The 18,140-nt window shown below is 25.9% G+C and overlaps 3 protein-coding genes and 1 non-coding gene across 4 annotated transcripts; 2 read left to right on the top strand and 2 right to left on the bottom strand.

Annotated features, from left to right (window-relative positions):
- Positions 1-145: 145 nt before the first annotated feature.
- LOC127287648 (nuclear cap-binding protein subunit 3-like) lies at positions 146-7,328 on the top strand. Its single transcript, XM_051314689.1, has 8 exons — positions 146-421; positions 660-823; positions 1,059-1,210; positions 1,268-1,624; positions 1,702-2,102; positions 2,183-2,305; positions 2,370-2,674; positions 2,742-7,328. Exons 1-8 carry the CDS (start codon positions 305-307, stop codon positions 2,893-2,895), a joined length of 1,773 nt encoding a protein of 590 aa, XP_051170646.1. The 5' UTR covers positions 146-304; the 3' UTR covers positions 2,896-7,328.
- Positions 7,329-7,469: 141 nt separating this feature from the next.
- On the bottom strand, positions 7,470-10,239 carry LOC127287649 (mitogen-activated protein kinase 1). Its single transcript, XM_051314690.1, has 8 exons — positions 10,075-10,239; positions 9,486-9,612; positions 9,312-9,422; positions 8,979-9,230; positions 8,739-8,906; positions 8,483-8,671; positions 8,151-8,283; positions 7,470-7,877 (listed from the first exon to the last, which is right to left on the bottom strand). Exons 1-7 carry the CDS (start codon positions 10,215-10,217, stop codon positions 8,173-8,175), a joined length of 1,101 nt encoding a protein of 366 aa, XP_051170647.1. The 5' UTR covers positions 10,218-10,239; the 3' UTR covers positions 7,470-7,877; positions 8,151-8,172.
- A 3,886-nt stretch (positions 10,240-14,125) lies between these two features.
- On the bottom strand, positions 14,126-14,197 carry Trnad-guc (transfer RNA aspartic acid (anticodon GUC)). The gene has a single exon. It is a non-coding gene; the product is annotated as a tRNA-Asp (tRNA).
- Positions 14,198-14,272: 75 nt separating this feature from the next.
- On the top strand, positions 14,273-17,148 carry LOC127287692 (inactive peptidyl-prolyl cis-trans isomerase FKBP6-like). The gene is made up of 6 exons (XM_051314755.1): positions 14,273-14,434; positions 14,986-15,211; positions 15,283-15,743; positions 15,809-15,997; positions 16,062-16,173; positions 16,243-17,148. The coding sequence occupies exons 1-6, from the start codon at positions 14,394-14,396 to the stop codon at positions 16,528-16,530; spliced, it is 1,317 nt and encodes a 438-aa protein (XP_051170712.1). The 5' UTR covers positions 14,273-14,393; the 3' UTR covers positions 16,531-17,148.
- Positions 17,149-18,140: the final 992 nt, after the last annotated feature.

The following is an 18,140-nucleotide window of genomic DNA, read 5'->3' as shown; positions in this document are numbered from 1 at the left end:
TTTTTATAATGTACATTTCGATCACTGCGCCCTGGATATTATCGGTTGATATGAGAAACATTTTGTCACACTATAACAGGGACCCTACCTATGAGAGTTTCGGGACTCAAATTATTCATGAACATTCCCATCATATTTAATTATATACCCCATGTCATAACCACAACCAGCAGGTTATTTACATGATTTGTTTCCATAAAATTTATGGATAAATAAATTTTTGTTTTGTTATTTAAATTAAAATTTATTTTAAATTAGTGAAAGACTAAAAATTTTTGCAACATTAATTGAGTTTTTTTTGAAAATGAATCAAGAATTTGAACCAATGGAGGTTGAAGAGGATGCTTCCAATTTTGATGAATTAATTGAATCTGAATTAAAAAGTAATTCAGAATCACCTATTTCTAGAGAAATCCAGAGTGTAAGTATTATTTAGTTTGTTATTATATTTTATATATATAAATATTATTCTTAAAAAATTTGTTTAGGTTTTTATAAATAATTAAAAAAAGTAGAAATTTAGGTTACATTCTTGTTTATATTTGTTTTCTTTTCCTTTTAGATAAAACATATATATTTTTGATGATAATAGTTAGGTATGTGATTTAAAGAAAAATGTAAATATTTTATTTTCCTCTAAAATGTAATTTAATTTTTAGCTACCAGAAGCAAGATACGAAAATAGAGGCGGTGCTTTTTTAACTGGAATAGACATTTTTAGTGAAGAGGGAAAGCAAAAAATTGAGGAACGTGCTAAACGATTTGGATTAAATGATAAAGAAATTTTTTCTCGTTTACAAGAATATCAAGATTTGTACACTAGGTAATTTCTTAAAATTGTATTTTTGGAAATTTTTATTAAAATGTTTAAGGTCCGAGAATTATATTAATTAGAAGGTTTCGTATGAATAAAAACGATAACATTCGGAGCATTGTTTAATAAAAATTCACTCCGTTTCGAAATTTACATGATTTCCTCTTCAGGGAGGAATCTTTAAATTTTATTTTTGTATTAAATTACTATTATTAATTTATTAATTTGGTAAAATATTTTATAGCATGGGAATAACGGAAGAAAATGAAAATACAAAAAATTTTCGTCTCAATGCTTTACATATAAGAGGAACTGAAGAAATGAGTACAAAAGATGTATTTAAATATTTTGAAGATTATGCTCCAGCCTCTTTGGAATGGATCAATGATGTTTCGTGTAAGTATTTATTTTTCTAATTTTTTGATATTAAATTAAATTATTAATTTTTTTTAGGCAATGTTGTATGGTTAGATTCTGCGTCGGCAGCAAGGGCTTTAGTTGGTTTATCAAAAAAAATAATAGGACTAAATAATCGAAATACATCTGAATCTAATGAAATTAATTTCACTCAAAAAGAAAATGAGGAAGAAAATATTGATGACACTAACAATGTAAAAAATTCGAATGATATTGAAATTCATGTAAAGGATATTGAATATCCTTTACCACCCGGAATTTGGAGAAAAGGAATTAATTATTCAAAATCAAAAGGAATTTTCATGAGATTCGCTACTAGAACTGATAAGAAACAACCGCGTGCTGAAAAAATGAGTGAATATTACAAAAAATATGGAAATCCTAACTTTGGAGGTAATTTTTAATCTTTTTGATATTGTATTTTTACTTCAATGAATTTAATTACAGGTGAAAGGTGTTTTTCTTTTTAGGTGTTAAAGGAATTTTAACAGAATCTAGAAAACGAACATATAGACATACTACGCAAAATAAAAAAAAAGGAAAAGGTCATTCATCTGACGAAGAGATGAATGTTAGTGTTAAAAAAAATCCTTGGGGTGATTTATCACAAAATTGGGGTGTCGGCGACACTGTTGAGGAGGAATTTACACGTAAACAACCATTCATTGATCAATCGAGTCATATCAAAGAGAGATTAGGTTTAAAAAATCGATTACAAGAAAAATTACACGAATCAGAAGAATCTGAAAGTGAATCATGCAGTGAAAGTGAGGATGAATGGTTTAAAAAAAGTAAAATACCAAGAATGCGTATGCGTGCCGATGATGAGGAAGCAAAAGTTAAAAAACGTCGAAGTCAACAACGTAAACAGGTTTTGTAAAATTTTTTTAATAAAATTGTCAAGTAATTTTTTTATTTATGAATATATTTAAATAATTCTTTTTTTTTTAGGAGACTCTTAATATTCACAAAGATTTGAGATCGAGACTAGGTAAAGTAAAAAAAGAACCTGTCCGCGATGCGATTCAGATTGTAATCACGAATTATGAAAATTCAAGAGCACAAATATCAGAGGTATTATATTAAAATTTGCAAAATTTAATTTCAAATTTGATAAATTATTTTTTAAAATTTTTAGGAAGAGGAAGGTGAAATTTTAGAATCGGAATGCGATGAACAAGAGATTGAAAATGAAGAAGAGCAAGAGGAGGGCGAAATTGAAGATGTAGTTGAAGAGAATGAAGATGATGAAGAAACTGAAAAAGAAGAAGGCGAAGATAGTGATAATGGTGATGAAGAAGATGAATTATCAGAAAAAGAAGTGCGAGGACCAAAAGGAAGTGTTATAAAGGTAGTGGCACGTAAACCACAAATTGCTTCAACTGTTTGGACAAGATTACATCGTACAGCAGTGAAAAGTGAAGTAAAAGCTGTGAACAATAGGTATGTTTGAAATATTCAATATTTTTTTTTTTTAAATATATATTAATCTTAATTATTTATTTTTTAGTTCAAAACGAACATCGCGACGTGATTTGAGAGAAACATTAAGGGGCGATTTACGATCTCGCCTCGGCAGCCATTCAAGAACAAAAGGTCGTTCTCCATTGAGAATAGAAGTAAAAAATGATAAATGCGCCAATGAAAACAGTGGTTCAGAATAAGTTTATTGAATAGAAATTTAATATATCTAAAATTAATCTTTTTCTATTATTTTTTTTTTTTTTTGAGATTAATATCGATTTCTTAGTTTTTTGTAAACATATATTTTTTTGATCATTTAGCTGAGTGAGATATATGTTTTCTTTATAATTCTCAATCAATCTTTTATTTTACCTGATTGATGAAAATTTTCTCATGTAAACAATTTCTTACCAATTCATCTACATATAGGTATATGTAATAATAATAATAATAATGTAAAAAATGCAATTTCTAAAAATATAATTAAATAATATTATATTAAAAATTTGTATTATTATTTTTTCGCTTCATTTTTTTCCTGAGGGGGGGTTCGGGTCTATTTCAAAAAAATTAAAAAATATTCAAATTAATTATTCAAATAATTTTAATTATATATTTATATTGAAGCGTACAGTGATACATTTACAATTTTCATAATTTTTAATATATATATATATATAAATAAATAATTAATATATTGTGCATATAATTTCTGTCGCTGAAATAAAGAAAACAATATATCTTGAAGCACGCTCAACGTTGATTTTCATTTTACATACATCATGACATTAAATAATTATTATTAGTACCTGCAATAATATACAAAATCATTTTTTTTACATAAATTTTTTAGGAAGATTATCAAATTGAATGATTGCTTTATTCTTTGTCACTTTATTTTTTTTTAATCTAATTAAATCATGACATGTATTGTGAGAAAAATGTGTTTTTATATCTAGAAGAGAATGGTCTAAATAAAAAAAAATTATTTTTAAGCTCAAATGTGCATCTATAAAAAATACAATTTTTATTTTTATTTGAATAAGTAAATTAGAAAGTAATGGAAAATTACAAATTTTAACAAATAAATCAACAAGGATATATATATAATTGTAAACTTTCAGACCATTATCTTCTTTTTATAAAATATTTTTCATTTGGCACGTTATGAGAAAAATTGCAATAACTTTCTCATTCATATGAAGATGAATTTATATTTTGTTGTTTTTAGTAATACAGAAAATAATTTTATCTCTGATAAACACATTTCGAAAAGATTTTTTTTTTCAAAGTTTAATATATGCACGACGAACGAAAAATTTAAGGCTGTTAAAGTAAACTCATTTGAATTGAAAAGACTTGTTTTTTTTTGCAAGAAAAGAAATTGGCGAAATGTAACATTGAAATTTGATTTTGTAACAGAATATTCTCATTTTTCAATTACATTCTTCCAATTTCAAGTTTCAAAGCTTTAAAAACAACTTTGCATAAAAAATCCTTTTTTTGCAATTCTTTTCTCATGAGCTTTTTTTTTAATATCTTTTCTGAAATTTTTCTGTTTGAGATCTTAATTATATTTTTAATTCATTGACAAAAATCAGATTTCTATTTTTGTCTTTTGTCCCAACAGCCTTAATGTAATTAAGATAATTTTTTTTAATTTCACACTATAAATATCAACATTCATTATTTAAGACGTTTGACAGTGATAGGGATCTAATTTTCGTTTTTTTTAAATCCTTTTCACTGCGTATAACGTCACATTTATTTAGCAAGTAATATTAAGTAATAACAAGACAAATTATTAGGACTGCCCGCACGAGATTTTTAAATCTTACCTCATTTCGCCATTTAAGCAGCCCTATATATGATTAATATTATTAAGTAAACAGCCGATATTTTCATTATAGCCAAATTCAAATGTACATTATTGCATATTTGTTAAAATTATTCATATAGATTATTTTTTTTTATTTTTGAATTCAAGAAATAGTTTATAATTAAGAATTCTATATATATATATATTTATATCATAAAAACTTGAACTTTTTTTTTGACTGACTTTGACTGACACACAAAGTGGTAATTATAATTTTTGTCAAAGATTTATCAGTCTTGTCTTCACAAAAAACCGTCTTAAACAGTTTACATCCGGCTACATTAATAATCAATAATTTAACACGGATATTTTTTTTTTTTTTTTTTGTTTTTTTTTAATTAGGTATGTAACATGGAAAATTTATGTAGACGAAGTATTTTTTTAATATTTGATGTAAGATATGAATTATTAACAAGTATATTAGGCCTGATTATATTGATAATATAAATACAGTACATATAGTACATATGTATATATAAAGATAGTCTATCATCATTGTTTATTGCCCACAAAATAAGTGTGGCATTTGAGAACATTTTTTATTTTTTCAATACAACTTTTTAGTTTTCATTAAAATTATTTAACACATTTTTTTTTAAATACAAACAACAACAACAACCATACAATAAGGAATTGAAAATGTTTACTAGCTTAAAGATCATCCAATGAAAAGTAAAAATCTCCAAACAATATAAAATTATTGATTTATTAAAAGCTTGTTTTATTTTTTGAAAAAATGAATTATCAACATACATGGAAAATATTAACTCATGGATTGTAATTTATAAAACTCTTCTGAAATTCTTTTCGGTTAAATATATTTTTTTTTTATATAAAACGTTTTTTTTAATATTTATAAATTGTTAACGATTATTGAAAAAAAAAAAATTATGTAAGCAGTAAATAAAAAAGAATTTTCTGTTATAAACTGAAAAAAATTAATCTGATGAATTATAAGACTACTATGCGATTTTAGAAAAAAAAAAAAAACCTATTAAAATTCAGGAAATTGATAAATTAGACAAAAAAATAATTCTTTTAGAAATTTGAATAGTTGACCGGTATAGTGTATTACTTTTAAATAATATTAATAAATAAAAATCTATTAACTTTGGTTTTCCATAAGCACATGCTTTTTATCTTAGCATACCTAAACATTTATTCGAAAAGCACAATTTAAAAATGAATACATTTTTGTATTTTATGATTGACAGAAACACACTTTTTTGAAAAAAAAATGCAGCAAACACATTGAATTGTTAAAAAAAAAATTATTTTTTACTATATTTAAAATGAAACATGCCAATCAATTCTAGAAAAAAAATAAATAACATAAAATTTTCTTCTTATTATTTAACTATTCTTTCTAACTTTTTTTGAAATCATTGTCTTTTATTCACGTAAGGCGCTTTACCAAAAATTTAATTTAATTTGCATCTTATATATTTATTCACATATTAATTTATATGCATTTTGTAAAAAGGAATCTCTTATAATTTTTTTTGTTTTTTTTGTTTAACAAACAAAAGATAGCATAATTCTTTAGCAATTTCTTTTTATTTTACAATTTAAAACAATTTAATTTTCATGGGCCAAGAGCCTTTTGTTTAAACAAATAAATCGTACAATATTTACATAACGCTTTCATTATTTTCCGTAATCAATAGATATTTCTTAAGTAACATCGTATCGTTGAAAAGGCATATTTGTACCATTTATTGCTATTAAATACTTGAGAGTAAAATATTTAATGACAAAAATTATTCCACTTTTCTAGCCAAGTTTGTTTTTCACTTTTTATTTGTTTGTTATACAGTTTTTTTTTCTCTTATTATTACAATTAAAAGCACAATCCGTAAGAGCTTTCGAAAAACATGGATTTTTTTTTTTTTTTTTTTTCAAAGAAATATCAAACATTTAAAAGACGAACTACATTTACATAATATCATAAACAACGTGCACAGTTAATACAACCACAGCTCTTACGGTTTTTTTTTTTTTTATATTATTTCAAAAATTCTTTGGTTGCAGTTATTGTTTATAATTTATCGAAAAATTGAATTTTATACACTTAAAATGAAAATATTTTTAATTTAAATAATAATGGGAAAGAAGATCGAATGATTAAATATTATTAGTGTTCCAAGTGTATTTAAAATATTTTTTTTTTAATAAATATTATTTTTTTAATGCAGAACACTATTCAATAAAAAAAAATTTCATATTGTTAAAGGACTAGTAAATAAAGTCCACCGTGCACGCTGCATGCTTATTAACTTCATTAATCAAATATGGCAGTATCAAATGAATTATTTACATAGATTCAACCATTATTATTATTATTATTATTATTATTTATTATTATTTATTATTATTATGATACCAAAACATTTATGAAGAAATCACATTTTAAATATAAATGCTTGGGTAGACGATAATATCACTTTAAGTGTATCAATTTTGACAATGTTTTTTTTTTTTTTTTTTTTTTTTTTAATCATTTGTACACTTTGAAAATCATGCAATTATTACATTCCATTAAAGACAAAGCTGAAATGTACAATAATAAATTTGTCACTGAATATATACTTTTTTTTCGTAAACGAATTATTTTCTAATTCTTTCACTATTGTGCTCACAGTATTTGAGATCTTGTGATAAATATAACAAAAATAATAATTTATCAATTATTTTTGAGAAAAAAAAAAAACATTTCCCTTTCTTTAAATCAATTTAACATAATTTCTTTAAGTCTTAATTTTTTTTTTTGTCAATAAAAAGTGCATCAATTTAAATGAAATCGATTTGTTTTTTCTTTATATATAAAAAAAATTATTCGATACAATCTCTCAATGATTGTATAATTACATTTTTTCCTTTTTGGTGATTTTGACATTTTTTTTTTTTTTTTTTTTTTTTATTGCACACACCGAGAGAATGATAAAAATTATACGCAATTTAAAAATTTTACATTCAAAATATGTGACTGGAAAATTTAATTTTTTTATAATATATCGATGATTTACAATTTACAACTTAGATTTTATAATTTTTTTTTGAAATAAAAAAAAAGGAAAATCACCGTGTTTTCATCAGTAGAAAAGAAAGAAAATAAGAACACATAAATTTTTTGTATTTTGAACACAATTGTGTCCGAAAATATGGTAATTTACTACAACTGCCAACCTATGAACTAACCTTAATATTGTATCTCATCTTTTCGGTAACAGAAGATAGTTTGGTAAACAAATTTGAGTCCATGTTACTTCATCTCACACTATATTTTTTCAGTCATCCTGCAATCTTGAGATAAAAAAAAGAAAAAATTAAACTTTTAATTATTCCACTTTGTTTTTTCTTTTAAAGTGAATAATTTTTTTTTTTATTTCGAATTATTGATCGCCTATTTCTAAATACCTCAAAGAAGGGTGAAAATATTTACAAAGAACCCCAAAATATTAAGAATGGATCAATATTATGGAAATTAGCAAAAAAAAACTTTTCTAAATATTTTTAGCCATATGGCGATTATTTTTCATAGGGAAAATTTATTTTTGAGTGAAAAAAATACTTTACCTATTGACTATATATAGTCTTGTTAATGATTTTGTTGGAATAATATGGTTTCTTCGAAAATGTACTTTTTAAGAGTTTCCTTGGGAAGATCATCTAACTCCATGTCAAATCTGAACGGTTCTTCCGCTACAGGCTAAAAAAGTTGTTAAAATTTTAGATTTATTTTTCGCGGGACCAAAATTATTAAATTATTTTTAAAAAGGGTTTTGGATCCTTGAAAATTATTTCTCAAGGATTGAAAATGAAAAAAAATAATTTTAATATTTTTTGGTACAGTGAAAAACAATTTTCAACGCTGAGCGTCGACGCCAATCGACGTGTATTTTTAATACCTCATCAGCTGGATCGTAATACTGTTCCAAATATGGATGAGCTAATGCATCTTCAACAACTATTCGTTTATTAGGATTAAATGTTAACATTTTATCTAGTAGATCCAAAGCTTTTGGATCTGCTTCTGGAAATAGACTCGTCCATGGTACTTTTGGTTTATATGGTAATGACTGTAGGTAACTGCGTGCCTAAAATAATTATAAAAATATGTTAAAATTTTTTTTTTCTAAATTTATCACTAGCAAATGTACTTACTTTTTCATTTATAATGCATCCGAGATCTTCGGGAGATGGTGAACCAAGTACACCTAAAATATGATTAAGTTGATCCAAATAATGTTTGCCTGGAAAAATTGCTCTTCGAGACAGCATCTCTGCTAAAATACAGCCCACAGACCAAATATCTATCGATTTCGTGTAACCCTGGAATTTTTCCAATAAAATATTTAATGTAGGAAAAAGTTAGTTTTAATTTTTTTTTTTTTTATAGCGAACCTTTGAATTTAACATGATTTCTGGTGCGCGGTACCATCTCGTCGCTACATATTCCGTGAGAAAACCCGCATGATTGTGATCTGGATCCGCGACTCTAGCTAAACCAAAGTCACAAATTTTAAGGTCACACGTGGTATTCAATAACAAATTACTTGGTTTCAAATCTCTATGCAATACATTCGCTGAATGTATATATTTGAGCCCTCGAAGAATTTGGTATAGAAAATAGCAGATGTGATCGTTACTTATTGCCTATATTAAGAAAAAAATTTTTTTTTTTATTAATTTTTGAAATATAAATTCTATTTTTTTTTTTGAAAATTAAAAAATTACCTGTGTCTTAAGTAATTTGTAAAGATCAGTTTCCATTAAGCATTGAACAATATACACATCTTTCATATGATCTATAGAGGGTGTTCTCAATATATCTCTTATATCTATTATCTAAAAAAAATAAAATATTATAAATATTATTTATAAATAAAACTAAATATAGTTTTAACTTACATTTTCATGTTTAAACCTGGTGAGGATTTTTATTTCCCTTAAAGTCCTTTGGCTATATGTTTGATGTTCAAAAGGTGAAATTTTCTTGATAGCTACTTTTGTTTTAGTAGTGTTATCATAAGCCGAACTAAAAATTAATAATTTAGATTATATTTCTGATTTTTTAAGGCAAATATTTTCGTTAAATTATAATGTATAATATTGTAAATTTATTGAACTATTTTTACTGAAAAGTAAATATAAATTTAAAATCAGATAACATAATGAAAAAAAACTGTCACTAATGTTTGTAGTTCGCCAGTGACAAAAAAAAGGGTGTGACAAAGTTTTCAAAAGTGGCGCCAATAAAATTGAGTTATTTAAATTGAAGTAAATTTATAAATGTTTGAAGAAATTTTTGACTGTTATAAAAAAAATTTCTTTCTTTTTATTGTTATTGGAAATTATTGAAAATGCCAAACAAAGTGATTAAATATACTTTTATATACATTAATTGTTTATCATATGACATGTCAAACTGCATAGATACAAAAAGAAAATGAAAGATTATTTTCATTGTGATGAAAATTAACGTGAAAATAAAACTTACACAACCATTCCATAGGCTCCTTCTCCCATATATGATAATCCTGTGTAACGAGGACCAACCTCGAAAATCTGTCCGCGAACAATTTCCGCATTTGGATTAACACTTGCTGATCCTTCGGCCGCCATTTTGGCAACTGTCTGCATTTGTATAGCTAGCAGAGCAGCCTTCTGGCATGCTTCAAGCTAGCAGCTTCAGCATAGACAATATCGACATATAGTACTGGACCGCGCACCTGGAAAACTGTGCAGTGGTTATTTCGAAAGAGAGACGAGGGTTCCAAACTCTCCTCCTTGTCTAAAAAATTTAGGACGCAGTAAGTTTTACTAATTAATTTATAATTTTCATAGAATAATAATGTTATATTTAATTTTTATATGTCTCAAGAATCCGTTAGTTAAGATTTTATTTATTGCAATTTTTAACGTTCTTTTTTTGTTTTAGATGTTCGTGGTCTGCAAAAATTTTATTTAGATAGTATAATTACTACAATGTTTTTTTAGAAAACCAAATCGTAACCAATAAATTAAGGTATATGTATTAAATTATATTTATTATGTAATATTCAGAAAGGGCATGTTAGAACGTAGGGTAGTATTTAACGTAGGGTATAGTAATATAATTTTTTTTTGTATTTGTTTTTAATATCTTTATTGGGTTTTGAAAATTAATAGCATGCAGCATGTTATTTTAACTTTTTGGTAAAGAATAGCCTAATTGCATTAAAAAAAGGCTTTTTTTTCTTCTTTTTAATCGGTTAAGGATTCTTCATTATCGGCGGGTGATATGTTAAAATTTTTCAACGAATCACAAAACTTTTTGTGTATTTTATATACACGTGGGGGCGAAAGAGTACTATCTCATATTTGTCAATATTAACCTTCATTTACCACGTGTTTGTAAAAATTCAGGACTTGTCTGAACGCGTTTTGTAATATTTTTCTGACTTCGTCCAAATTTCTATGTATCATCAGCTTTTCCTCTAATTAATTTTGAACTATTTATTTTGAAAAGTGAAAGCATGGGTGCCATAAAAATATTTTAAAGTACATATATAGAAGAGTTCACGACTCCTTTGTTGCTTTTTCTATATATCAATTAGAACGGCACCTACAATAATTGCTTTATTTATATCGGAAGAAATTAGCCCGACAGTATGATGAGTGTTTGAATCTAAATCCAAATTGATGTTCAGGTATTATTTTATTTTCATTGTAAATTTTTGTTATTTGTTTATGAAGAGACTTTATTTATGTTTTGGTAATAGCAAAATCGGACAGTAACTGGAGGAAAGGTTTTTATCTTTATCTTTCTTTTTTATTGAAACAATTTTGTCGGGGAAACTGACCACTATACTACGCTGAAAATTTTCCCACAGCATCGAAACTTTCCTGAAAATTTAGTAAATATTTACTTGCAATATTTGGAATATTTAATTGTAATGTTTATTGAAAGTTATGTAAAGATTTAAATGTCCCACTTGAAAAAATATATTTAGCACGAAACTTTCCTAAACATTTATTTAATCGGGACATTTAAATCTTTACATATAACTTTCAATAAACATTATAATTAAATATTCCAAATATTGTAAGTAAATATTTACTAAATTTTCAGGAAAGTTTCGGAGCTGTGGGGGCTCTTAATGATTCCATGACAGATGGTCCAATATTGAACCATATCTGACATAAATACGTCAATATCGGTCTAATTAATAACATGTAGCATTTACTTTGTTTGGTTACCAATACTTTTGTAATATTGTTTCTTTTTTTGTCCTTTGAATCCTTTTTCGGGATGGACATGGAGAACCGTAATGGTACATTTCTGTTGTTAGAGTCCATATTTGGTTCGTACTGAATTTGTTTATTAAACGCATGTCTTTTTATGTGATAGATTATTGGGACGTTGTTTTTGTCCTGGATAAGACCCAAGTTATCCAAATATGGAAACATTTCTGGACTAACCCTGCCTATTTTGCGTATTTTTTCAATATAAATATTATTGGGGTAAAACTGGCTAAAAATAAGACTGTTTTCTGAAATTTTTGCTGATTTTGAAATGTGGTCTCTAGTTAGTTTTATTATGAAATTGTCTATTCTATTGATATTTGCTGTGTTATATAATATTTTATTGGGGTAGCATTTTGTGAAATTTGACTCTTTTGTTCTGTAAAGCTGAGTACATGCTCTTAAACAATTTCTCTCAAACACTCTTAGCGATTCCATCACCGAAGGGCCGATATTAAACCATATTTGACCTAAGTATGTTACTATGGGCCTAATTAATAGCATATAACATACTATTTTAACTTTTTGATCCAAATTTCTGGAATGAAATAAACTATTTGCATTAAAAAAAGCGACCGTAGCTTTTTTTATTTGAATTTTAATATGCTGGTTGTATCGCATTTTTTCATCCAGGTGGACACCTAAGTATTTTACAACGGTTTTGTGATTAATCGACTCTTTATTGTCTCCGGGTGTTATATTGAAGTTTCTCCACGCAACGCAGAACTTTTTGTGGACTTTATGTGTATGAGGTCGGAAAAGTATCGTCTCACATTTTTCTATATTGACTTTAAGTTTCCATGTGTTGTAAAATTCTAAAATTTGTCGGAAAACATTTTGTAATATTTTTTTTACTTCATCCAAGTCACTATTTGTGACGTATATTATAAAATCATCTGCGAATGCTATTTAGTTGCGAATTAGTTTTGAGCTATTGATTTTAAAAAGTAATAACATCGGTGCCATAAAAATATTATATAAGATAGGAGAGTTTACAGCTCCTTGTTGCAAAGATATTCCATTAGTAGGAATGATATTTGGGATTCTGTTTGATTGTGACAAACTATGAAACTTTTTCCTTGCAATATGATATCCAGATTAGTCTTATTAAATGTTTTGGAAAATTTGCCTGTATTAATTTTTAACGGATTTTAATATGTGATCTCTTGTGAGTTTTAAAATGAAATTATCAATTCTGGTAATGTTTGCTGTGTTGTATAAAATTTTGTTTGAGTAACATTTTAAAAAGTTGGATTCTTTGGTTCTGTATAATTTAGTGCATGCTCTTAGACAGTTCCTCTCGAAAACTCTTAATGCTTCCATTACAGATGGTCCAACATTGAACCATATTTGGCATAAGTATGTCAATATAGGCCTAATTAATAACATGTACTTTATGTACGTGGGGGCGAAAGAGTATAGTCTCACACTTATCAATATTAACTTTTAGTTTCCATGTGCTGTAAAAATCTAATATTTGCCTGAATACATTTTGTAATATTTTTTTGACTTCGTCAAGATCCCTGTGAGTTACATAGATTATAAAATCATCGGCAAACGCTATTCCGCGGATTAATTTTGAACTGTTTATTTTATATAGAGAAAACATGGGTGCCATGAAGATATTATATAGAATAGGAGAGTTCACTGCTCCTTGTTGCAGACCCTCTGCAAGCAAGAACGACACTTCCAATTCTATTTGGTTTTGTGCTGTTATAAAACTTTTTCCCTGTAATGAAATCCATATTAATTTTACCAGATGTTCTGGGAACTTAGATTGTAATAATTTGAAAAGGAGACCGTCCCTCCACACCGTGTCGAAAGCTTTTTCAATATCGATTAAAACTGCACCTACAAATGAATTGTCATTGATTGCTTTATTTATATCTGAGGCAATGAGTCCTACTGCATGAGCTGAAGAATGTTTGAATCTATAAATCCAAATTGGTGTTCCGGTGTTATGTTATTTTCATCACAGAATTTTATTATTTGTTTATTTATTATCATTTCGAAAACTTTACTGATGTTAGGTAAAAGTGAGATCGGACGGTAGCTGGAGGGAAGGTTTCCATCTTTATCTTTTTTTTTTTATTGGGACAATTTGGTCGGGGATACTGACCACTATACTACTGAAGATATAAAAATTTACAAAAATATTTGTAAACGAAATCAGCAGTTTCAAAGAATTGGAGATATGTAATAATCGGATGTTTATCTGAAAATAATAAAATAATTTATCCAATGAAAAAAAAAAAAAAAAAATTCTCTCCAGCGGGGAATCGAACCCCGGTCTCCCGCGTGACAGGCGGGGATACTGACCACTATACTACTGAAGATAGGGGTACTGTAGACCTAAACTCAATATGACCCGTGATATGATGACGTCATATTCAAATGTTTACGTCAGCAATCGTCACTATTCAATTGTAATTTAAAGCCTCGTTGGCGAGCATGGACGTGATCTGTTGTTCCTATATTTGAATACTAGTGAAATTTACTTTAAAAAAAAATAGTTAAACAAATTTTAGCAAAATGCCGAAAACTATTTTTGCCCAAGACGGCTTTTGTCTCAAGTAAGTATACATAAATGTACACTATGAAATTTTACCTTATTTTATGTTGTATACACTTAAGACCATGCTTAAGTCTTCCCATGCAACACCTAACCTTTAAAAACACGAAAGGATCAATCATTCAGCTATTAAATATTTATTTGAAACCCGTTTATGTTTGAAATAAATAAATTTAACTTTTATATATTAGATTTTTTTGTGTAAAAGTAAATAAATAATTCTAAAAAAAAAATTTTTTAGCAAACAATTATAAAACTTTTATAAATTATGAAAATTTTGTGTCCGTCAGGTGCTGCCCTTTTCGGACATTTTTGTTACTACACACAGTTATCTTGTATTAATTTCAATTTTAAAATTCTTGTTCTCAAATAAAATTTCAAAAAAAGAATTGGAAATTATAATTAAGATTTTTTTTTAAGTAATTAAGAATAATAAATAAAATTAAAAATAAATTAACTTTATAAGTTAGAAAAATTGAAAGTATAAATAATTAAATTAAAAAAAAAACAACATACTAAAATTTTCTATTAATTTTTTAAAAATAATTATAGGGATATCTTATCAGATGATGGTGTTTTTTTTGAAATGAATGGAGAATTTTTTGATAATGACGAACCAAAATTTACAAATGATATCAATATGTCACACGATGATTTGATAAAATTTTTATATATGGATGAAATTGATAATAATTTAACGAATAAAATTGTCTCACCATTAGGAGTAAATTTTAATCAATTAAGAGCAAACATGACTGATCTTCTTGGAAATGGAATGGTAAAAAATAATGTTAATGAAAAAAATTTTAATTTTTCAAAAAAAAAAAAATTTAATTTTTTTTATTACAGATATTGAAATTGTTAAGAAAAAGGGGTGTAGGTGAAGAAATGCAAGAAAATGCGCTAATAACGGCAAAATATATTGGCTATTTTGAAGATCAAGATGAGCCTTTTGATGCAACTTACAATCATGAAGTATCAAATAATTTACAATTAGGAAATGATATTTTAATTCCAGGACTTGAAATTGCTCTTCGTTCAATGAAAAAACATGAAATATCAATTTTTATCATTAAACCCGAGTATGCATTTGGAAAAGCTGGTTGTCCACCACGTATTCCTCCAAATGAAGATGTTTTATTTTTAATTAATATAATTGATTATAAAACCGATGAATTTACCACTAGTTTTAATAAATTGTCAATTGAAGAAAGAAAAGCATTTTTCTTTGCTGAAAAAAGAGCAGAAGCTTTAATAGAAAAGGCTTCGGAATATTTTAGAAAAGGAAATTTCAATAAGGCAATAAATGAGTGAGTTTTAGTTAAAATATTTTTATAAAGAGCTGTGTAAATTACAATATTAATATTTTTTTTAGATATACCAGTGCTGGAAAAATTATCGAATCAGCACGTTTAGCGAATGATGAGGAAGAAATAAGACAGAAAGAATTATTAACGAGAGTTTATGGAAATTTAGCAGTTTGCTTTAATAAACAAAATAAGCCTCGTTGTGCATGTTCGGCAATTAATCAAATTCCAAATCCAAATGCTAAATCTCATTTTAAGTAAGTTTTTTAATTTTTCTGTTATTTTTAATTTTTAATTATTTTTTTAATAATCAAATTTTAGCCATGGACGAGCGCTTATTCGTTTGGGAGAATTTGGTAGAGCTCTTAAGGAGTTAAATATTTCCGAGAATATGGAACCGGGTAATAAAATGATTGCTGAAGAAATAAAATTAGTAAGTTTTTTTTAAATTATTAAAAAATCATTTTTTCGACTGTTTCTAATTTTACTTTTCTTTTTATAGATAAAACAATTGGAGTCCAAGTATAATTTATTGACCAAAAATTTAACAGAAAATAGTTATTTAATCACCGCTGAAGGTGATGTACGATTAGAGTTCATAAACGTTGCTAAAAAACTATGCCAAACATTACAAAATGATAATAATGTTTTGAGAATAATTTTGCCTAGTAGTTTAACAAATGATGAGAAATCCTTTATTACAGAATTGACAGCAAACTATAAACTAATAGTGGTTAGCCATATTAGATATGAAAAAGAAATTGTTTTCATTGCCAAGCCGAATTATTAATAACAAAAACGTAGATTAACATTTTTTTTTCTGGTTATTAACTTGGTAATGAAAATACGAATAAAAGAAAGGCATTTACTGAGCAGTATTTGCTCACAAAACTAAACAAATTCTAAGTGTACGAGTAAACTTGTTCTTATTCTAAACAAGTTGTCTTAGTCACCTGATTTGTGAGTCGGTTTTTAAAAAATTGCTAGTTTTCAGCGTCTATTTTTCTATGCAGAGGTTTTTACATTTAGCGCTCTGTTTATATTTAGCAAGCTTGAAAATTTTCAATTTTTCTAATTGCAATTGCGATTGCAATTAATTGCTCTTCTTAATTTTCATTTGAAGAGTCATTTGTCGAGATTTACGAACTATAAAAAAAAAAATTAGCGGTTCGTAATAAAGTTGTGAGATCACAACTACGATAATTATTATTATTTTCGGATAAATCCGATCATTACTAATGAATTACTTAAATATTTTGTTATATTCCTCAGTCCCTTTTTAGAGGGCAGTAATCATTATGTAAATCATAAAAATTTTATACAAATTTTTTATGGATTGATTTTCTTTTAAGAGTACAAATTGTACTCTTGTTTCATTGTATTTCAAATAAATTGGAATTTAATTGAACGCAATTACTTTCTTTTATGTAAAAAATTAAATTTAATAAAAATGAGAAAATTCATATTAAAGAATTTTATTAGAAATTTAATTATTTTTTTAGACAAATTTTCGAATTAAAATTTGACCAATTTTTTATTTTATACGAATTTTATTTGATTCAAATTTTTTAATAAAAAGAAATTCCAATTCACTGAATTTTAATTTATCCGAACTTTTACTTGTTTGAATTTTTAATTGATAGAAATTCCAATTCACCGAATTTTAATTTATTCGAACTTTTATTCGTACAAATTTTTAATTGTACGAATTTTTAATTAATAGATTTTTTAAGACGCCGAATTTTCATTTGTCCGAATTTTTTTGATTGTACGAATTCTTAATTAATAGAATTCTTAAGACGCTGAATTTTCATTTTTCCGAAATTACCGAAATCTTTCTCTCCATTGTTTGTTCGGCCAATTGTAATTTCAACAAATGAAAATTCGGCATATGAAAAATTCTATCAATTAAAAATTCGAACAAATAAAAATTTGAACAAATTAAAATTCGGTGAATAGGAAATTCTGACATTTAAAAATTCGAATCACATAAAATTTGATTGAATAAAAATTAATGCTAAATTAAAATTCTTTTGACTATAAAATAAAAATCCTGCGAAACAAAAATTCTGTAGCTAAAAATTTTTTAAAAGTAAAAATTCGTTTAAACAAAAATTCTCCCAAATGCTAATTCGAAAAATGAAAATTCCTCTAAAAAATAATTTCTAATCAAATATTTTATTTAAAAAAATGAAATACTAATAATAAAAATAAAATTAATTTTCATTTTTCGAATTATTATTTGATAGAATTTGTTTTTATACGAATTTTTCCATGAAAAAAATTGTAATTAATGATATTTATCGGATAATTTTTTTCGAAGTATTAACATATTCTAAAAATAGAAGAAAAGAGAATAATACGATTGTAGATCATTATTTATAATAAATATAATGACAA

The sequence above is a fragment of the Leptopilina boulardi genome, unplaced genomic scaffold (genome assembly GCF_019393585.1).
Source record: "Leptopilina boulardi isolate dan_hultmark-lab unplaced genomic scaffold, ZJU_Lbou_2.1 LbouV2_372, whole genome shotgun sequence".
Taxonomy (NCBI): Eukaryota; Metazoa; Arthropoda; class Insecta; order Hymenoptera; family Figitidae; genus Leptopilina; species Leptopilina boulardi.
Note: the sequence above shows the minus strand (reverse complement) of the source record. Positions and strands in the feature narration are given on the sequence as shown.